We start from the raw sequence: 16,372 nt of genomic DNA on the forward strand, positions 1-16,372 counted from the left end.
AAGTTAAGTGGGGCCTGAAAACTCTTCTCATTCTTGGCCAAGGTCTATTGGCAGTAGCAGCACATACACTTCAGCCTGTTGCACATACAAATGAATCAAAGCAGCAGCAGCCCCTCACATTCTGTCTGTGTAGACTCCTTTCCATGGCTGTATTTCAATAGGTTTTGGAATTTGCAAGGAAAACCAGCACTGAGTCTACATGGCTGTTTATAGCTTGTTGAATACCTCCACCATGGTGTATTGGTTGATTAACATGCGGTTCAGCATCTTATGTTGTAGTTAGCATGTCACAGTGTTTACCTTGTTTGCATGATGGTGTGCATCTCTACATGTGCTTACTGAATCTAAAACTCTGTGCTACCAGCACGATGAGCACATGGTAGAAACAGACCATGTAGGGTTTATTGAATTTGACTGCAAAAGGAGCTCAGAATTCAACCCCTTTGTAAATTAAAGAGGTACCCAAAGAAGGGAAGTCAAGCCACAAAGCGAATAAAAACAGCTTTATTCCAATGAACCTAACCACATTAATGTTTCTTAAAAAACTCCATCAGAAGTCAGTGAAATCAGAAAAAACTATCATATAGTAAAATACAAGACAAATTTAAACCCATAGGAGAATAGTATTCTGAGGGAACTTAGGAATTATAGTAATTTAAGGGTACTGAAGCTGGACAAGGGAGGGGGACTGTGTTGATGGACTGGTTCATGTATGAAGGGAAAATTAATGATATTTTAAGGGATTCAAGTAGGTACTCTAGTGCATCGAAGAATGAAATCAATATAGCTTACAGAAGGATTGATATGGTTTTGGAGGATTTATTTATTTAAGGATTGATTGATCAGAAAACCTTGAACTATTTAAAAGTAGATAAACAGAGGATTCCTACAATATTTGGAATCCCCAAAATTCATAAAAATGGGACTGATCCACCATTAAGACCCACAGTTTCAGTAGATGGGTCAAAAACCTTCCCATTGGCCAAATATGTAGACACAAAATTGAAAGGTCTATGGTTAAAAAGAAAAAAATATCCTACGGGACTCATGGGACTTTTTAAGATGTTTAAAGCATGACCTGTTTAGAGAGAATATGTCCTTTTAAACCATAGATGTGATTGATTTATTTTCTAATATACCTCATTCGGAAGGTTTAATTCTGGTAGAAGAAATTATTTTTGAAGACAATACCTTAACACAAAATGAATGTGTAGTTGTGATGCAGCTAACAGACTTAATATTGAGATACAATTTCATTTATTTTAAGGATGAATTTTTTCACCAGATAAAAGGGGTGGTAATGGGCTTAGCCTGTGTACCCACATATGCAAACCTAGTCTTGGCAAGATGGGAGGAAAAGAAAGTTTTAAATTCCATATATAATCAAAGTTGGACAATGTATAAAAGATTTTTGAATGATATCTGTATCTTGTGGATAGCCCCAAAAGAAGAGATACTTGATGTTATAGTTTTTTTAAATAAGAGTACTAATTTTTTGGATTTTACATATAAAGTCAGTCAAGACAAATTACAATATTTAGACGTGGAAATCTACAAAGAAAATAAGTAATTAAATTCAAAAGTTTATAGAAAGAATACACACTCCAATTCATATTTACACTTTGATGGTGCACATCCCATGCACTATAAGAAAAATATAGTTAAGGGCCAATATATCAGGTCATGTAGAATGCCATCTAATAATGATGAATTTTTGAAGGAAATGGATTTTTTGAAAAAAATGTTTAAGGCTAGAAATTACCCCCACTGGCTGATTGACCGAGTAGAAAATGAAATCCATGGAGGGAGAATGGACAGGTTTAAACCTATATTAGAAGTAAAGATTCAGGAGGGTGACAGTCCTTCAAAGGAAAATGTAGAAAATTTTGGTAGGCCGCTGGTCTTGGAATTCAATGCCAATGCCAATATGACCAGAAAGGTATTTGATAAGGAATGGAATAAGTTTGTTGCCTTTACAGACCTAGATAGAATATCAAAGAATAAAGTGAAAATTGTATACAAAAATTCCTGTAGTTTGAAAAATTTGATGGAACATGACCTTGGACCGAAAAAAAAACAACAAGTAAGAGGAATGGTACATATAAGCGCGGGCACTGCACACAGTGTGGATATATAATGAATAAGGAAAGTGTACACTTGGAAAGTAGGAACATATATTTAATAGGAAAAGAGTTTAGTAATTGTGAATCCAGTGGTCTAGTATATTTGGCAGAATGTCGGGAATGTAAGGCTTTCTATGTTGGAAAGACTGAGCATAAGCTCAGGAAAAGAATATATGAACACTGTTACGATTAACAGACCAAAAGAGAGACTAATGCTTTAGAATGTAGGAATGCCGCTATTTGTTTTTTGTAGTAGAAAGTGTCAAAATGGATGGACAGGGAGGATTATGGGAGGAGAGAATCGAGCATACGGAGCTATAGTGTCAAATCACTCTTCAAGCAAATAGACCACCAGAGTTAAATGAGAACATATCTATAGCTCCCTTGCTCAAATTAAGAGCTGCCAAGCTTTAGATTAAGTTACCCATACTCCTTACAAAATAATTTAATAATACTTATAATATTGAGTCTTTTTAACATTTAGGTTTTACATACTAAAAGTTTTTAAACACAATTTTTATGTACACACACCATGTATTTGAAATAACTTTTTTCAAAAAGGAATGATTTTATAAGACTTAATGTTACATATATTTTAGTATTAGTTTTTACCTATGCTGGATTACATTCTGTTTAAAGGTCACTAGATGGAGCTAAAGTACAATTTTTTTACTATACATTCAAGTTGGAATATTTTATATTTGTGATAGCTTTTTTTTTTAATTTAAGGTCATTTTTTAATGCTTAACTATTTTAAAGTTTGTTTTGACTTAAAGGATATACCTAAGTTCCTGTTTTTTCAATCTTTTTAAGTCTTATTGGTATTTAAATTATTGAGTTCACATGTTCACTATATGCTTATTGTCAAAGGGTTAAAGTTTCCTTAAAAGTCTTTGGATAATTGATTCATTGTTTAATTGTTTTAACTGTTGAGAATATAAAAACTGTGTATTTTTATTTTTTTCAGTCTGCAGTAACGTTAATGTGGTTTGGTTTGTTGGAATAAAGCTGTTTTTATTCACCTTGTGGCTGGACTTCCCTTCTTTGAGTACCTTGGACTTTTTAATGGTGATTTTTTGGTACCTTGGTGTGCTTTTTTACATAAATTAAAGAGGAATTAAGTTAATTTTTACATAGATGGGCACACTCCCTCACTTTTTGTTCCTTCTGTAATTGAAATACCCACAATATTTCTGAAAAGATAATAGTAGAGTACCAAGTCATTGTTATCAAAACCAGATCAAAATACTGTTAGTCTTTAGCTTTCAAAAATGGAATTTTATCACATTACTCTTCGCATTACTTATAAATAAATAAAAATGTTTATTATTTTACTAGACTATGCTGATCAGTTAAAGTATCTCTGAAACACTTTTTGTCACTAGTTAATTTTTCTAGTAAAACTTATTTCCATTATGACTTAAATATAAAATAAAAATATATCAAGTCCCACTATGGAGCTACCACAGTACACGTTGCTCTAGGCAGAAGTCTATAACATATAACAATATCTGATGCAATAACAAAAATGAAACTATAAATGAATAACATAAAATAACTCAGGTTTATAATAAATAAACCTGAGTTATTTTATGTTATTTGTTTATAGTTTCATTTTTGTTAATGCATCAGATATTGTTATATGTTATAGACTTCTGCCTAGAGCAATGTGTACTGTGGTAGCTCTGTAGTGGGACTTGATATATTTTTATTTATTGCTCTTATTTTTACTATGGAGCTTTTACTCCAAGGACTGTTGGCTGCCTTTTATTGTGTTAAATGTAAAATAGCTGTACAAAAAATTTTGATTGCATTATCATATCCTCGAATATAGTGACTCTCTTAAATGAATCCCCCAGGCACTCTCTTCTAATAAGATTAGTGAGGTCCCAAGCCACATTTTTCAAATTTAAATTAAATCTTGGTGAAGGAATGATGTACATCATTACGAATATAAACCTTTAGTTTTACTCAGTCTGATAACCTCACTCACTGCATTTAAAAACTCAGAATCATTGGTCTTCCCAACATCATTAGTACCCGCAATAATTATAACCAAACCCTAACTTTTACTACCTAGTGTAAGCCATTATAAAGCTGTACAAATATAGTTCATTCTAATTCCTATAAGAGAACTCACATTTACTTTTTACTGCTGATTCTAGGCAACAAAATGTTAATGTCTCTTATTACTGAGTCATACCAGTACTTGATTTTTACTAATTAGAGGAATAGTACTGCCCACAGCAGTAAACAACTTATCAGCTGTTTGAGAAACATGTGCAGTGTGAACTTCCTTAATACTATATGACCCTCGAAGGATTCTTTATTACCTTTTCTTAATCAATTCAAAATTATCTGTAGCCATTTTTTCATCACTTAACCATTTCATATACATAAAAGACTTAGGACAACTTTTAAACTTTTATTACCTACATTAACCAAACTAATTTCCTTTTCAATATTTTTGAGACTGCACCAAATTACATTTAATCTGCTTAACATTCATACAAGCTACCCCTCCACTTACCAGATAAACTTATATTGCATTCACAGTGGTTAAATTACCCCAAACAAGTTCAACATTAGGTTTATCAAAAACAGGGGGATACTGCTAGGGTTATAAGAATTGCTAGACTCAGACAGGCCACCTGTCTCTGCTGCGTTATGTCTAAGAACTTTAAGTACTGGAAATATGTGGATAACACTATCCACTAGTATAGTGTTATCTAACAAAAGATTACATTCAACTATCTAATGACTCTGCATATAAAAATTTAAATCTGCCAATTCACAGGAACAGATCTTTCTAGTTAAAACTGAATCTAGTATTTTCTTTATTCTTTTATTGTAGGACAGTTGGCTTTATGTCTGTAGTACTTCAACAGTTAGGCAGTTACTAACATCTGGCATGTATTGGTGTCTATTGACATGGACTCATATTTTGCTCTGTTCCCTTCTTTTACCAACTTGATCACTTTTGGAGACAGTGTAATAACTGTATCAAGCTTACAGACAATCATAGTCTTTTATCATTTACTTACTTGTGAGAGATGTAAATTGCTAATAAATTTGGTCACATGTGCACGTCAGTAAAAAGCTTAACACTACTATGCAAACACTTAACAACAGACCCACTTTTGCTAAAGTTGTTCAAAAATTATTACCTCGGCCATGAAGACTTAATTTGAAAAAACTGTGGCTACATATCACGGTTCAGTATAACACATTGTCACTTGCACCTCCCCCCTCAACTAATGTGAGTCATCCTGGCTCTATGTTTACTCCCATAATGACTCCTCAGTCTGTAGCCACAAATATCAATATATTAGCAATAGGTAATTGTATAGTTAGGGACAATGATGCTACACTCACCAGGCTGTTGAAGGACAGGGTCATGGTCGCCTGTCACTCTGGTGCCAGGATTAGGGCTGTGACCAGAGCTTATAGGTCCCTTCACCCCAAGTATGAGCACACTATCATTGTTGCCCACATTGCGGTACATTACCTTATATGCTGTACCCCGGGAGAGTGATGCATAGTGAACTCATGTCCTCCAGGAGGGTAACTGGTGCCAGAGTCATGGCTTAGAACTCAATGCTAAGAAGTGTATCATTGTAACTTTCAACAAGACTGTCAGCCCTGGAAACTATCACATTGATTATACATCCCTTAGAGTAAAACAAGTAGTCAGGGACTTGGGAACACATGCAGACAGGGATTTGCCATTTGACCAATATGAATCTACTGAGGTGTAAAAATCTTTCCATGTTGTAAAATTTATAAGTAAAAGTATAGCATCTAGGTTCAGACAAGTCATTATCCCATTATATGCTTCCCTCATCAAAACTATCATTGAGTACAGCACCACCTTTGGTATGTGCCTCACCAGGTATATGCAGCAACTGGAGAGTCCACAAAAATTGTCTCACAAAAAGAACACAAGGGGTAGAAAACAAGTCCTATGTGGGCCACCTCAAATCAGTGTCCCAGTATTCAGTTTCCTAGAGGCCTAGGCCCAGTCTACAAAACTTCTTCAGATCTAGAACTAATAGACCTGTTACACATCTGGAAAATTGCTAGCATCATAAAGACCCAATCTAGGGACCTAAACCTCCCCAGCAACATAAGACAGGTATGTGTCTCAGAGGCTCCCCCTTCTCTGTTACAGGCTTCCTATCCATGGGAAGCATAGTCCTTCCCTGCATTTATTCAAGAAGAACCTGGATCAGTGGATGAGGAACTGCAAATATATTCCTGGTCTGCCACCCACATGTCCACTAGAGAGAGAGGAAGCTGGTAAATGTTTATCTACCTGAGAATATACACCTTCCACAAAACATTTGGGAGCCATTACCTATCAAATGTTATTTTGGGGAACTTGGCTAGGCTTAAAATGGCCCATTGAGTCATTAGGCTAGTATTCTAGTATAATATTATGATATAGTTGAGCTCATTATACATTTGTCTGAGGAAGGTAAGACACTTGCCTTGAATGATATCCTGTGTTCACTGAGAATTTCAAATAAAAATAATTGATTTTAACAAGTGGCATATTAACTAGTGTCATTCCAGAGGGAAACAATGTGTCAGCCAGTGGTTGACAGGCTAGCAAGGTTGGCATTCACCTTTGTCTTTTCAGGGTTTCTGCATATTCAGTAAGACCTTTCTGTTTTCATATTGAATTTTTTAGGCAAAGTTCATTTGTTAGACATTTCAATCTAGCAAATTTTAATGTGGCCTACATTAAAGTGGGTCTTCTCAGTGCTTGGTGCCTGAACAATAATTTACCTGATTTGAAGGCTTTCCTGAAACTGAAGTCCATTCATCTATGTGATGTAATGGAAACTTGGTTTCAATGTTCTGATAACACTATCTATAACAGGGTACAGCACCTCTGCTTTAGCATCTTAAACACTAGATCTCACTAAATACTTCAAGATTCTGAATTTGAACTTGCTTCCATATTGGTCACATCTGAGAAAGTCAATTACTACAGCAGTGCTAACTACAGATCCCTTTTCATGTCACCATGTCACCTGAGGACTTCATTAGGTACTGTGATAGGCTGTACTCCATACCTATTTGTTTTAATACCCTAATTTTAGTTTCTTTCAGTTATCTTTACCTCATTATGTACTGTCTTATACAACTAGCAATAACTATGTCCAACATTCGCTAGATTTCATTAATACAAATTCTCTATATCAAATTGCCCAAGTTATCACCAAGGGGAGAAATATATTTCACTTTGCCATTATGAATGCTGCCTTTACCTGTATATCTACTAACATTCTCCCTTCCTTAACCATTTCTGGCCACCACACTGTCACCATTGCCATGAAAATTAATATTGCCTGCTGACATGATCTTTAAAGCCACCACATTTATGTATGATTTTTAGAGCCATCTCAGCCAATGCAGAGATAAGCTTGTACCTAAAAACATGAGAATGGTAAGGAATTTGAGGGCAAACCTCTACAGTGGAACTCTCAGACAGACACATTTTATAATCGATGGAGAAAAAGATCAGTCCTAAGGAGGAATGTAAATAGGTCTGTAGACATCTTAAATGTAGGTCTATAGGCATCTTAAATGTAGGTCTATAGACATCTTAAATGTAGGTCTATAGGCATCTTAAATGTAGGTCTATAGACATCTTAAATGTAGGTCTATAGGCATCTTAAATGTAGGTCTATAGACATCTTAAATGTAGGTCTATAGGAATCTTAAATATAGGTCTATAGGCATCTTAAATATAGGTCTATAGGCATCTTAAATGTAGGTCTATAGACATCTTAAATGTAGGTCTATAGGCATCTTAAATGTAGGTCTATAGACATCTTAAATGTAGGTCTATAGGCATCTTAAATATAGGTCTATAGGCATCTTAAATATAGGTCTATAGTTATCTTAAATGTAGGTCTATAGACATCTTAAATATAGGTCTATAGGCATCTTAAATGTAGGTCTATAGACATCTTAAATGTAGGTCTATAGGCATCTTAAATGCACCAACACAAAGATTAAGGCTAAATGTGAACTGAAGGCAGCTAACTCTTTGAAGGGTAAAAGCTAACTCTTTGAATGACAATCATAAGGCTTTTAAGGCTTTTTTTTTTTACAACTTTGTTAATAGCATGAGAAGCAATAACCAATACTGCACCAAACACAATGTGAGCAGCACTATCCATTCTGATGGAAAAGCCAGACCAAATATCCTGGTTGACAAATTTAACTCAAATCCCCACACATCCCAATGTCAATTCCCTTGAATCTTTTACCACTGCTCCTCCCATTATCTTTATGAACCAGACTCCTAGTACCCAAACAAAAACTAATAGCTCTGTGGTCACAGACGATATACTAAGCTGCCTTTTTGTTGGCACAAGTACATTATTAATTACTGAACCTCTTTTCAAGTTACTCATCTTGCCCGCAAGTTATAGGCCTAAGATCTGGAGAACAGCAGTTGTAATGCCTCTTCATGCAGACATTGTTTGATAAACTTACCAGATTAAATATTACCCTCTATATTACTTGATGGAATGCTAATTAGTTTTCTGATTGTGCCCACAGTGTAAGAGTTAGGGGTACACTCTCATCTAATACAGTAGTCACTAGTGGAATCTGTCAGAGTTCTGTGCTGGCTGTTTTCCCTTTTTCATATATTTCTTTTATGTGAAAGCAGATATCCAAGGTTTGTAGATGTCATGCCCAAGTTTGCGAATTACTGTACACTGGATGCCATTATTGATTCCCCCACAGGTGCTTATATTCTCCAAGAAGTGCTAGCTAGAATAATCACCTGGCATTAAGAAAATGATATTACACTCATTGGAAAAAAAGTTGCTTAGTTAAATTTGAGAATGTTAATAACCATTATAGAGTGATTTTGAGAATGGACATTCCCTTTAATGCTTTGGGATAAAGGTGAACTAACTTCAGTATACATTATGAAGTCATTATAAATAATTCTAATAAAGTAAGCAAAATAGAGGATGTTATAATTTGTAAGACTTTAAATAAACAGTACCACTCTAAAGACTTAAAAGATTTTTCTGCATCTAGGCTCATTACAACTAATTATTTTCCCTTAAAATGCAAGAGTAAGGTTCCAGAACAAACTAAAAAAGGCAATCAGATAGAACATAGCAGAAAAGTGCAAAGTAGTATCGCCATACAAGTTATAGTTTTAAAGTTAATATCGAAGCTCATTCAGAAACATTTGCTTAATTTGTTAGTGGGGGATGGGGCAGACAAACTGGAACAGAGACAGTTCTCTCACTGTTGAATTTCTACTACAGTTTAAAGCACTAGACTAGACCAGTAGTATACAGTTCTAAAGACTTTAGCCCAGCAGGGTTTAAAATACAAATAGATAGGTTTTACAAGTAATTCTGTTTGTGGAAATGCAAGTACTGAATAATGCATAAAGACAATCTTCCCACAACTGCTAATTAAATACAAGACTAATGTCCCAGAACATAGAAAAAATGCAATCAGATGGAACAGAGCAGAAAAGTATAAAGTAGAATCACTGTACAGGTCACTACATGGTCATCTTCTGTTTGGCATCTACTTCTCTGAGGTTCAAGCCAACACAAAGGGACTCTGGCTGACCAAGTTTGCAGATGATTGCAAACTGGGAGCCATTATTTATTCTCCAACTGATGTAGACATTCTACAAAAAGGCCTCACTGATACCAGTGACTGGTGCCAGAACTATGGCCTTAAGCTCAATGCCAAAAAGTGCATTGTCATTTCCTTTGGGAAAAAGTCGGTGCCCATAAACTACCACATAGGCGGTAGTCCACTAAACACCGAAAGTATGATAAGAGACCTGGGGACACAGGTTGACAGCAACATCTCCTTTGATAACCACATTGCCACTGTAGTCAGAAAGTCCTTCTATGTGGCACATCTCATTACAAAAGATTTTTCATCCAGGAAGAAAGAGGTCATAATCTATCTCTGCTCATCCCTCATTAGACCTATTATAGAATCCAACGCCCCATTTGGTATGTACCTCACTAGACATCTACAACAACTGGAAAAGCCACAAAAATACCTCACAAAGAGGATCTTAGGCCTTAGACAAATGCTCTATATGGACAGACTCAAAAATCTCCAGCTATACTCTATCTCTTATCGCCTACTTAGAGGCATCTCTGCTTGACCTACAAAGCCATGTCTGACACAGAGCTGCTAGATACGTTACACCTAAAGAAATCCCAATCCCTCCATGCCACACACTCCAGGGACCTTAACCTCATTACCACAATAAACAGAACATGCTGGAGGGACAGGTTCCTACCCAGAGACTTCCTATACTCTTTAACAAACTTCCCATTCATGTCAAGCAGAGCACTTCACTGGCCCTCTTTAAGAGAAATATTGACAAGTGGGTGGATAATAGGAAGTTCACCGTGGGGATCACTTCAGTGGCCTTGCGTGACAGGGACACTGGGAACTAACTTTGAGTGGCATGATGCCAGGGAATCTTCTTGGGCTAGGCTTATATAGGTTCCAGGGCCATTAGCCTAGTACACACCTATGAACCTATGAACTTACATATTTAAGCTGAATTGAAATAATTAAAATAATTTAATTCTATTTCCATTTTTTGAAAAGCTAGATACTTACAGTTCCACACCTCTCCAGGTCTTGGATAAATGACATCAGGTGGGGGTAGCTCTGTGCTAAAAATGGAAGATAGCTACAGAGCTACCCAATCAAATAAAGGCAATATTGGAGCTCTTTCAGAAATTTAGCTTAAATTGTTGGTGGGGGATTGGACAGACACAGAATGCAAGCAGGTAAATTCTAAGCAGGATATAAAAGCATTGAAACACAAACTGCAGCAGAGACAACTCTTTCATTGTTGAACTTCTATTAAAGTTTAAGGCACCAGACTATGCAGAAATTTACCAGTAAGACTGTTTATGGAAAAAATGCAATAATAAATGACTAAGGCACAACTCTGGTGTAGTATGCAGTTCTGCCACAGCTGTGAATTAAACTACAAGACTTTGGTATAGCAGGGTTTAAAATACAAATACATTTTTACAAGTCATTCTACTTGTAGAAATAGAATCATAATGCAGAAATAATTTTCTCACAACTGCTAATTAAAATACAAGACTAAGGTCCCAGAACAAGCTACAAAATGCAGTCAAATGGAACAGAGCAGAAAAGCACAAAGCAGTATCACACTGTAAGTGTACCTAAATATTGAAATAATTAAAATAATGTCATTATCTTTCCTTTTTTGGACAGTATTTCTTAATATTATTTGGGGTTTGCCTTTTTATTATACAATGGAGTTTGATCATTATGAATTAGATTCTGTCCAAATGGTTTAATCCTTCTTGGTCCAACAGACAATTTGTGATACAACATTAGGCATACATGAATTATATAATCTGTGGGATTTTTATCATGCATTAATACTAGAATAGTTGTTGCATATTTCCAAAAGGGAGGAATTTCTTGTTTCTTATAAGTAATATTAGATGCTCTATATAACATTTAAATCTGGGAAAATAACATATACACTTCCGGTGATATACAATCATAGGAGATTACTAGGCTATAAACCTGGAGGTCATTTCAAGCCTAGCTGTTTCATCCCAATATAATACCATAAAAATGCTAGTCAATACCCAATATTGCATTTAGTGATGACTGCCCATGTCCAGGAGGTTTGTGGGCTCTATCCCTGGTAAGAATTTACAGTTCCCTATCCACTCATCCAGGTTCCTCTTGAACAGTGTCACAGAGGTACTCTATTTCACATGAATTGGCAGCCTGTTCCAAAGACATGGCAGTCACTGGGAGTCAAATGTGTCCCTCCAGAATGTCCTATTTAAGTCACAGGCCATATTTAGGTCCCTGGAATGGGTAGCAGTAGTCCCAATTGATTTATGGATATGAGGCAAGTTCATTAGGTTTGGGTCTTGGGTTGCTCTGTAGGCCAAGCATAAGTCTCCCCTAAGAAGTCTATACGATACAGAGTATAGTGACAGGGACTTTAGTCGGTCTGTGTAAGGCACATACTGGAGCTCCTTCATCTTCTATGCTCGAATCCTCTGAGGTCTCTCTAATTACTGCAGATGCTTAGTATGGTACATGCCAAATGGGGCGTTATACTGAATTATGGGCTGGATAAGTGCCGAGTATGGGGGGGGGGGTTATAATGTCTTTTGTTCTCGAGGCAATGCCTTTACTAATCAAGTGTGCTACATGGAAAGCTTTCCTTACTACAGTAGACACATGGTGGTCAAAGTTAAGGTCTCAGTCAACTTGTAATCCCAGGTCCCTTACCATTTTATGGGTACTTAGGGTATTGTTGTTAATTTTATGATATAAGGGGACATTGTTTGTGCTGAAGGGAATGATAATGCATTTCTTTGCATTCAGTTTGAGATTGTGACTAGTACTCCAGTCATCTGTCTATGTGAGACCCTCCTGGGTATACTGACATCATTTGGGGATTCAATGATTGCACCTAGTGTGTAGTCGTCTGTAAACTTGGTCAGCTACAACCCCTTAGTTTTTTTTTCAAACACCTTTATTGAATTATCACTTGTGACACAGGAAAATTTACATACATATAAAAGTAATCACACTATAATTAACATAAAAAATGTTACTTCACATATAAGTCCTGCCACAATTTTAAATCTCATTCCTCCCTTGTATGCATTGTTCCCACAATTCACATTTTTTTCTATATAGTTTGCACCTATCGTTCTATAAAGATCTCGTGTCCAGTTGTTTTATCTCTGTTACTACATTCACTACTTCCAGTATAGTTGTTTTAGATTTTGATTTCCATTTTCTAGTAATTGCTTTTTTTTGGCAACCACCATTATTAGACACAGCAGGGCCTTACCATGCCTAGGCAGTTCCGATACTGTATCATAGCTCAGAAAGATCATCTTCCTCATCAGATCAATATGCCCACATAGCATTTCCGACAGTGCATCCCGCAGGGAATCCTTAAAGTCCACCAATTCACTGCACTCCCAGAAAATATGTTCCTAATTACCTGTTTTTCCCCATCAAACCTCTAACATTTGCTGCCTGCCTGAGGAAAAATTCTCTGAAGTCTACTTGGGGTATAGAAATATCAATGCAAACATTTCCATGTAAAAATCCCAAATCTTCTACATTTTTTTGCTTTTGACCTGAACTTCTGAGAAATGTATACCAGACAGTAGGGGGCCCAGCACTGACTCCTGTGGCACTCCACTAGTAATAGGTCTGCTGGTTGATGTGGAGTCATCTACTTTCACAGTATGTGTTCGGTTTCTGAGCCAGTTGGCAACTCATCTTACAATGGAGGGGTTTATATTCAGTTTGCTAGGTTTATTAGTAATGTCTGAATGTGGGATTGTGTTGAAAGCCTTTGCCAGGTCGAGGTATGCTGTGTGCACAGAACTGCCCTCGTCAATGGCTTTGGTCACATTTTCAAAGAAATCCATCAGATTTAACAGGCAGGATCTGCCCTTCACAAAGCCAAATTAGATAGGATCCAGGGTTTGGAGGTCATGTCTGAATGTGGGATTGTGTTGAAAGCCTTTGCCAGGTCGAGGTATGCTGTGTGCACAGAACTGCCCTCGTCAATGGCTTTGGTCACATTTTCAAAGAAATCCATCAGATTTAACAGGCAGGATCTGCCCTTCACAAAGCCAAATTAGATAGGATCCAGGGTTTGGAGGTCAACAAAGACTTTATTTATGAGGTCCATAATGATACGATCTATGGCTTTACAGATGTGACTAGTCAGGCTTATGGGTCTGTAATTCCCCAGGTATGTTACTAGGTCACATTTGGTGAGGGGAATAACTGTTGGTGTTCTCCATTCACCTCTGTGGAGGAGAATAACTGTTGCTATTCTCCATTCCACAGGAACAGAGCCTGTGGTTAGGCTATGATTGAAAATGGTACTTAGTGGTGATGCTAGTTTATGTTTTAACCTGTTTAGAAGACAGCCTGGGATACAGTCTGGTCCCATAGAGGCTGTGTTTTTTGTCTTGGACAAGGCTTTGAGGACCTGCTCTTCAGATATGTAGGGTGGGGGGGGGTTGGGAAAGGTTTGCGTTACGTTAGGAATGTATAAGGGAGTGAAATTTTCACCAAAACTATCCACTAGCAGGTTTGCTATCTCTGTTGGGTCAGTGTGTGTGATACCATTGGCTACTAGTTCTGCACACGCTTGGTTCCTACCCTTTAGATTACATACATTGCTGTAAAAGGCCTTATGGTTATCATTGGCTGTACTTGCTAAGTTTCTATCAAAGGAGCCCTTGGAGAATTTGACAAGTTGTCTTATTTGCCTGTTGAGGCTGAGGAGGGTGCTTTTCCATTGTTGGGGCCTTGCCTTTGTTTTCTTGGACAGCAACTGTTTGTGTTTATTGTAAAGTTGGTTGATGCTGGATGTCCACCATGACAGCTTGTTTTTACTTGGGGCTGTGGCTTTGATTCTTTTTGGTATGGCCGAGTTTATACACTTATACAAGTGATTGCACAGGGCTTTAGTGTAAGCTTCTGTGTAGTTACCACTTGCAGCTTGTAGTGGGGTTTGGAATTCATTTATACCTTAACCTAGGAGGGTATAGTTTGCCTTGGTGAAGTGTGTTAGTCTGATTTCACCCTTTGTGAGTTCTGGTGTTAATGCCAGCTCAAAGTGGCTGATTTGTGGTCACTTTTAACTACTGAGGCTCTGACATTTACGACAGTGCATCTGTTTGACATGTTGATGAGGATGTCCAGAATGTTTACTCCTCTTGTTGGGTTATGGACAATTTGTTCCAGGGCATTTGAATTAAGAAGTCAAGGAACTTTTATGCTAGCAAGTTAGAGCTAGTGTAGATTTCCCAGTTGATGGTTGGATAACTGAAATCCCCCATAACCAGTGTGTTTGGTAAAATTTGGATTGTCTCCAGTTTGGTCAAGTAGACTTCGCAGATGTCATGACCCATGCAGGGGGTTCTATAACTGGCTATGACTTGAATGGGGGTCTTACTGTAACCTGGACCTAGAGTAACTCCATTGAGTTGTCCAGTCTAATTTGACGGGAGATGAATTCATCTCTAATATAGATTGAAACGCCACCTCCTTAGGTTTTCATTATCATTTTTGTTTATACTTCCCCGGGTATGGCCCTCATGCCCACTCAGACATTTCCCGGTAAACAAATGAAATAAAATAAATAAATAAATACATACTGTGGCATTATTCTAGGTGAGGGTAGTATGCTGCTCAAGGCTAGGGACATGCCTGCCTGGGACACATACTCAGAGAGCTCAACCATGCCTCTCTTCATATAGTTCAGTGAGTACATCTCAGGTCATTCACACCAGCAAGAGCTATGACAGAGTCATAACGGTACTTGTTGTTGAGAGATGTGAGTGCATGCATGATCTTATATCTTTGATTTGTTTATTTATTTCATTTAAACTACTATCTTTACTTAATTGTATCAAATTCAGGAATAAAATAAAATAAAATAAAAATATAAAATGAAACCAGCAGAAACAACTCAACATTATAGGTGTCTACTTACCATCAGGTGACAATATTGCCAAACTAGAGTCCATTTTACATTGGACTTCCACCGGCCTCCCTCAGGAGAAACCTATCCTGGGGGGTTTCAACATTGATTGGGCCTCTATCATGACACCCCCCCCCCGAAGTACCACTTAAACCTATTTAACTTCACACAGCTTATCCAAACCCCCACCCATATAGACAAATCCACCAAAAAGGAATCCATATTAGACTGGAGCCTAACCAACAAGCCTTCATCTGCCAATATATCTGGTACGTTACCTGACTCCCTCAGTGATCAACTACCCACAGTCAAATTGAGACAGCACACAAAACCCATAAAACCCCCCATCCTACTTTCTGTCCGTAGTTCCAAAAATTTCCTACCAGACCAATTCATCAACACCTTAAAAAAATAAATTGGTCACCTCTTAAAACACTACCATTAGAGGAAGCTGTGGAGTACTTTAATACAACCTTCTTAGGTATCCTTAATCTTATGGCCCCACAACGTATAATTCATACTAAAACCAACCCAGCCTCCTGGATCTCAAAGGACACAAAATCCCTGCTTAAACAACAAGACATAGCTTGGTCAACCTGGCATACCAACAAAACAAGTACAAATCAACAATACTTCCTAGAGCTCCGAAACAAAGCAAAAAACAAATACATAATGACAAAAAAAATTA

At 37.0% G+C, this 16,372-nt stretch overlaps 1 protein-coding gene across 1 annotated transcript in view; it reads right to left on the bottom strand.

The window, feature by feature from the left end:
* Nucleotides 1–1,864: 1,864 nt before the first annotated feature.
* Nucleotides 1,865–16,372, bottom strand: part of LOC122810137 (polycystic kidney disease protein 1-like 2) — a 369,247-nt gene continuing 354,739 nt past the window's right edge. Inside the window, exon 4 of the mRNA XM_044081611.1 lies at nt 1,865–1,981. Within this exon, the coding sequence (XP_043937546.1) occupies nt 1,865–1,981 (117 nt within the window). The remainder of the gene's footprint in view (nt 1,982–16,372) is intronic.

Source organism: Protopterus annectens, chromosome 8.part1 (assembly GCF_019279795.1).
Source record: "Protopterus annectens isolate FY-2018-M chromosome 8.part1, PAN1.0, whole genome shotgun sequence".
In the NCBI taxonomy this organism is placed as follows: Eukaryota; Metazoa; Chordata; order Ceratodontiformes; family Protopteridae; genus Protopterus; species Protopterus annectens.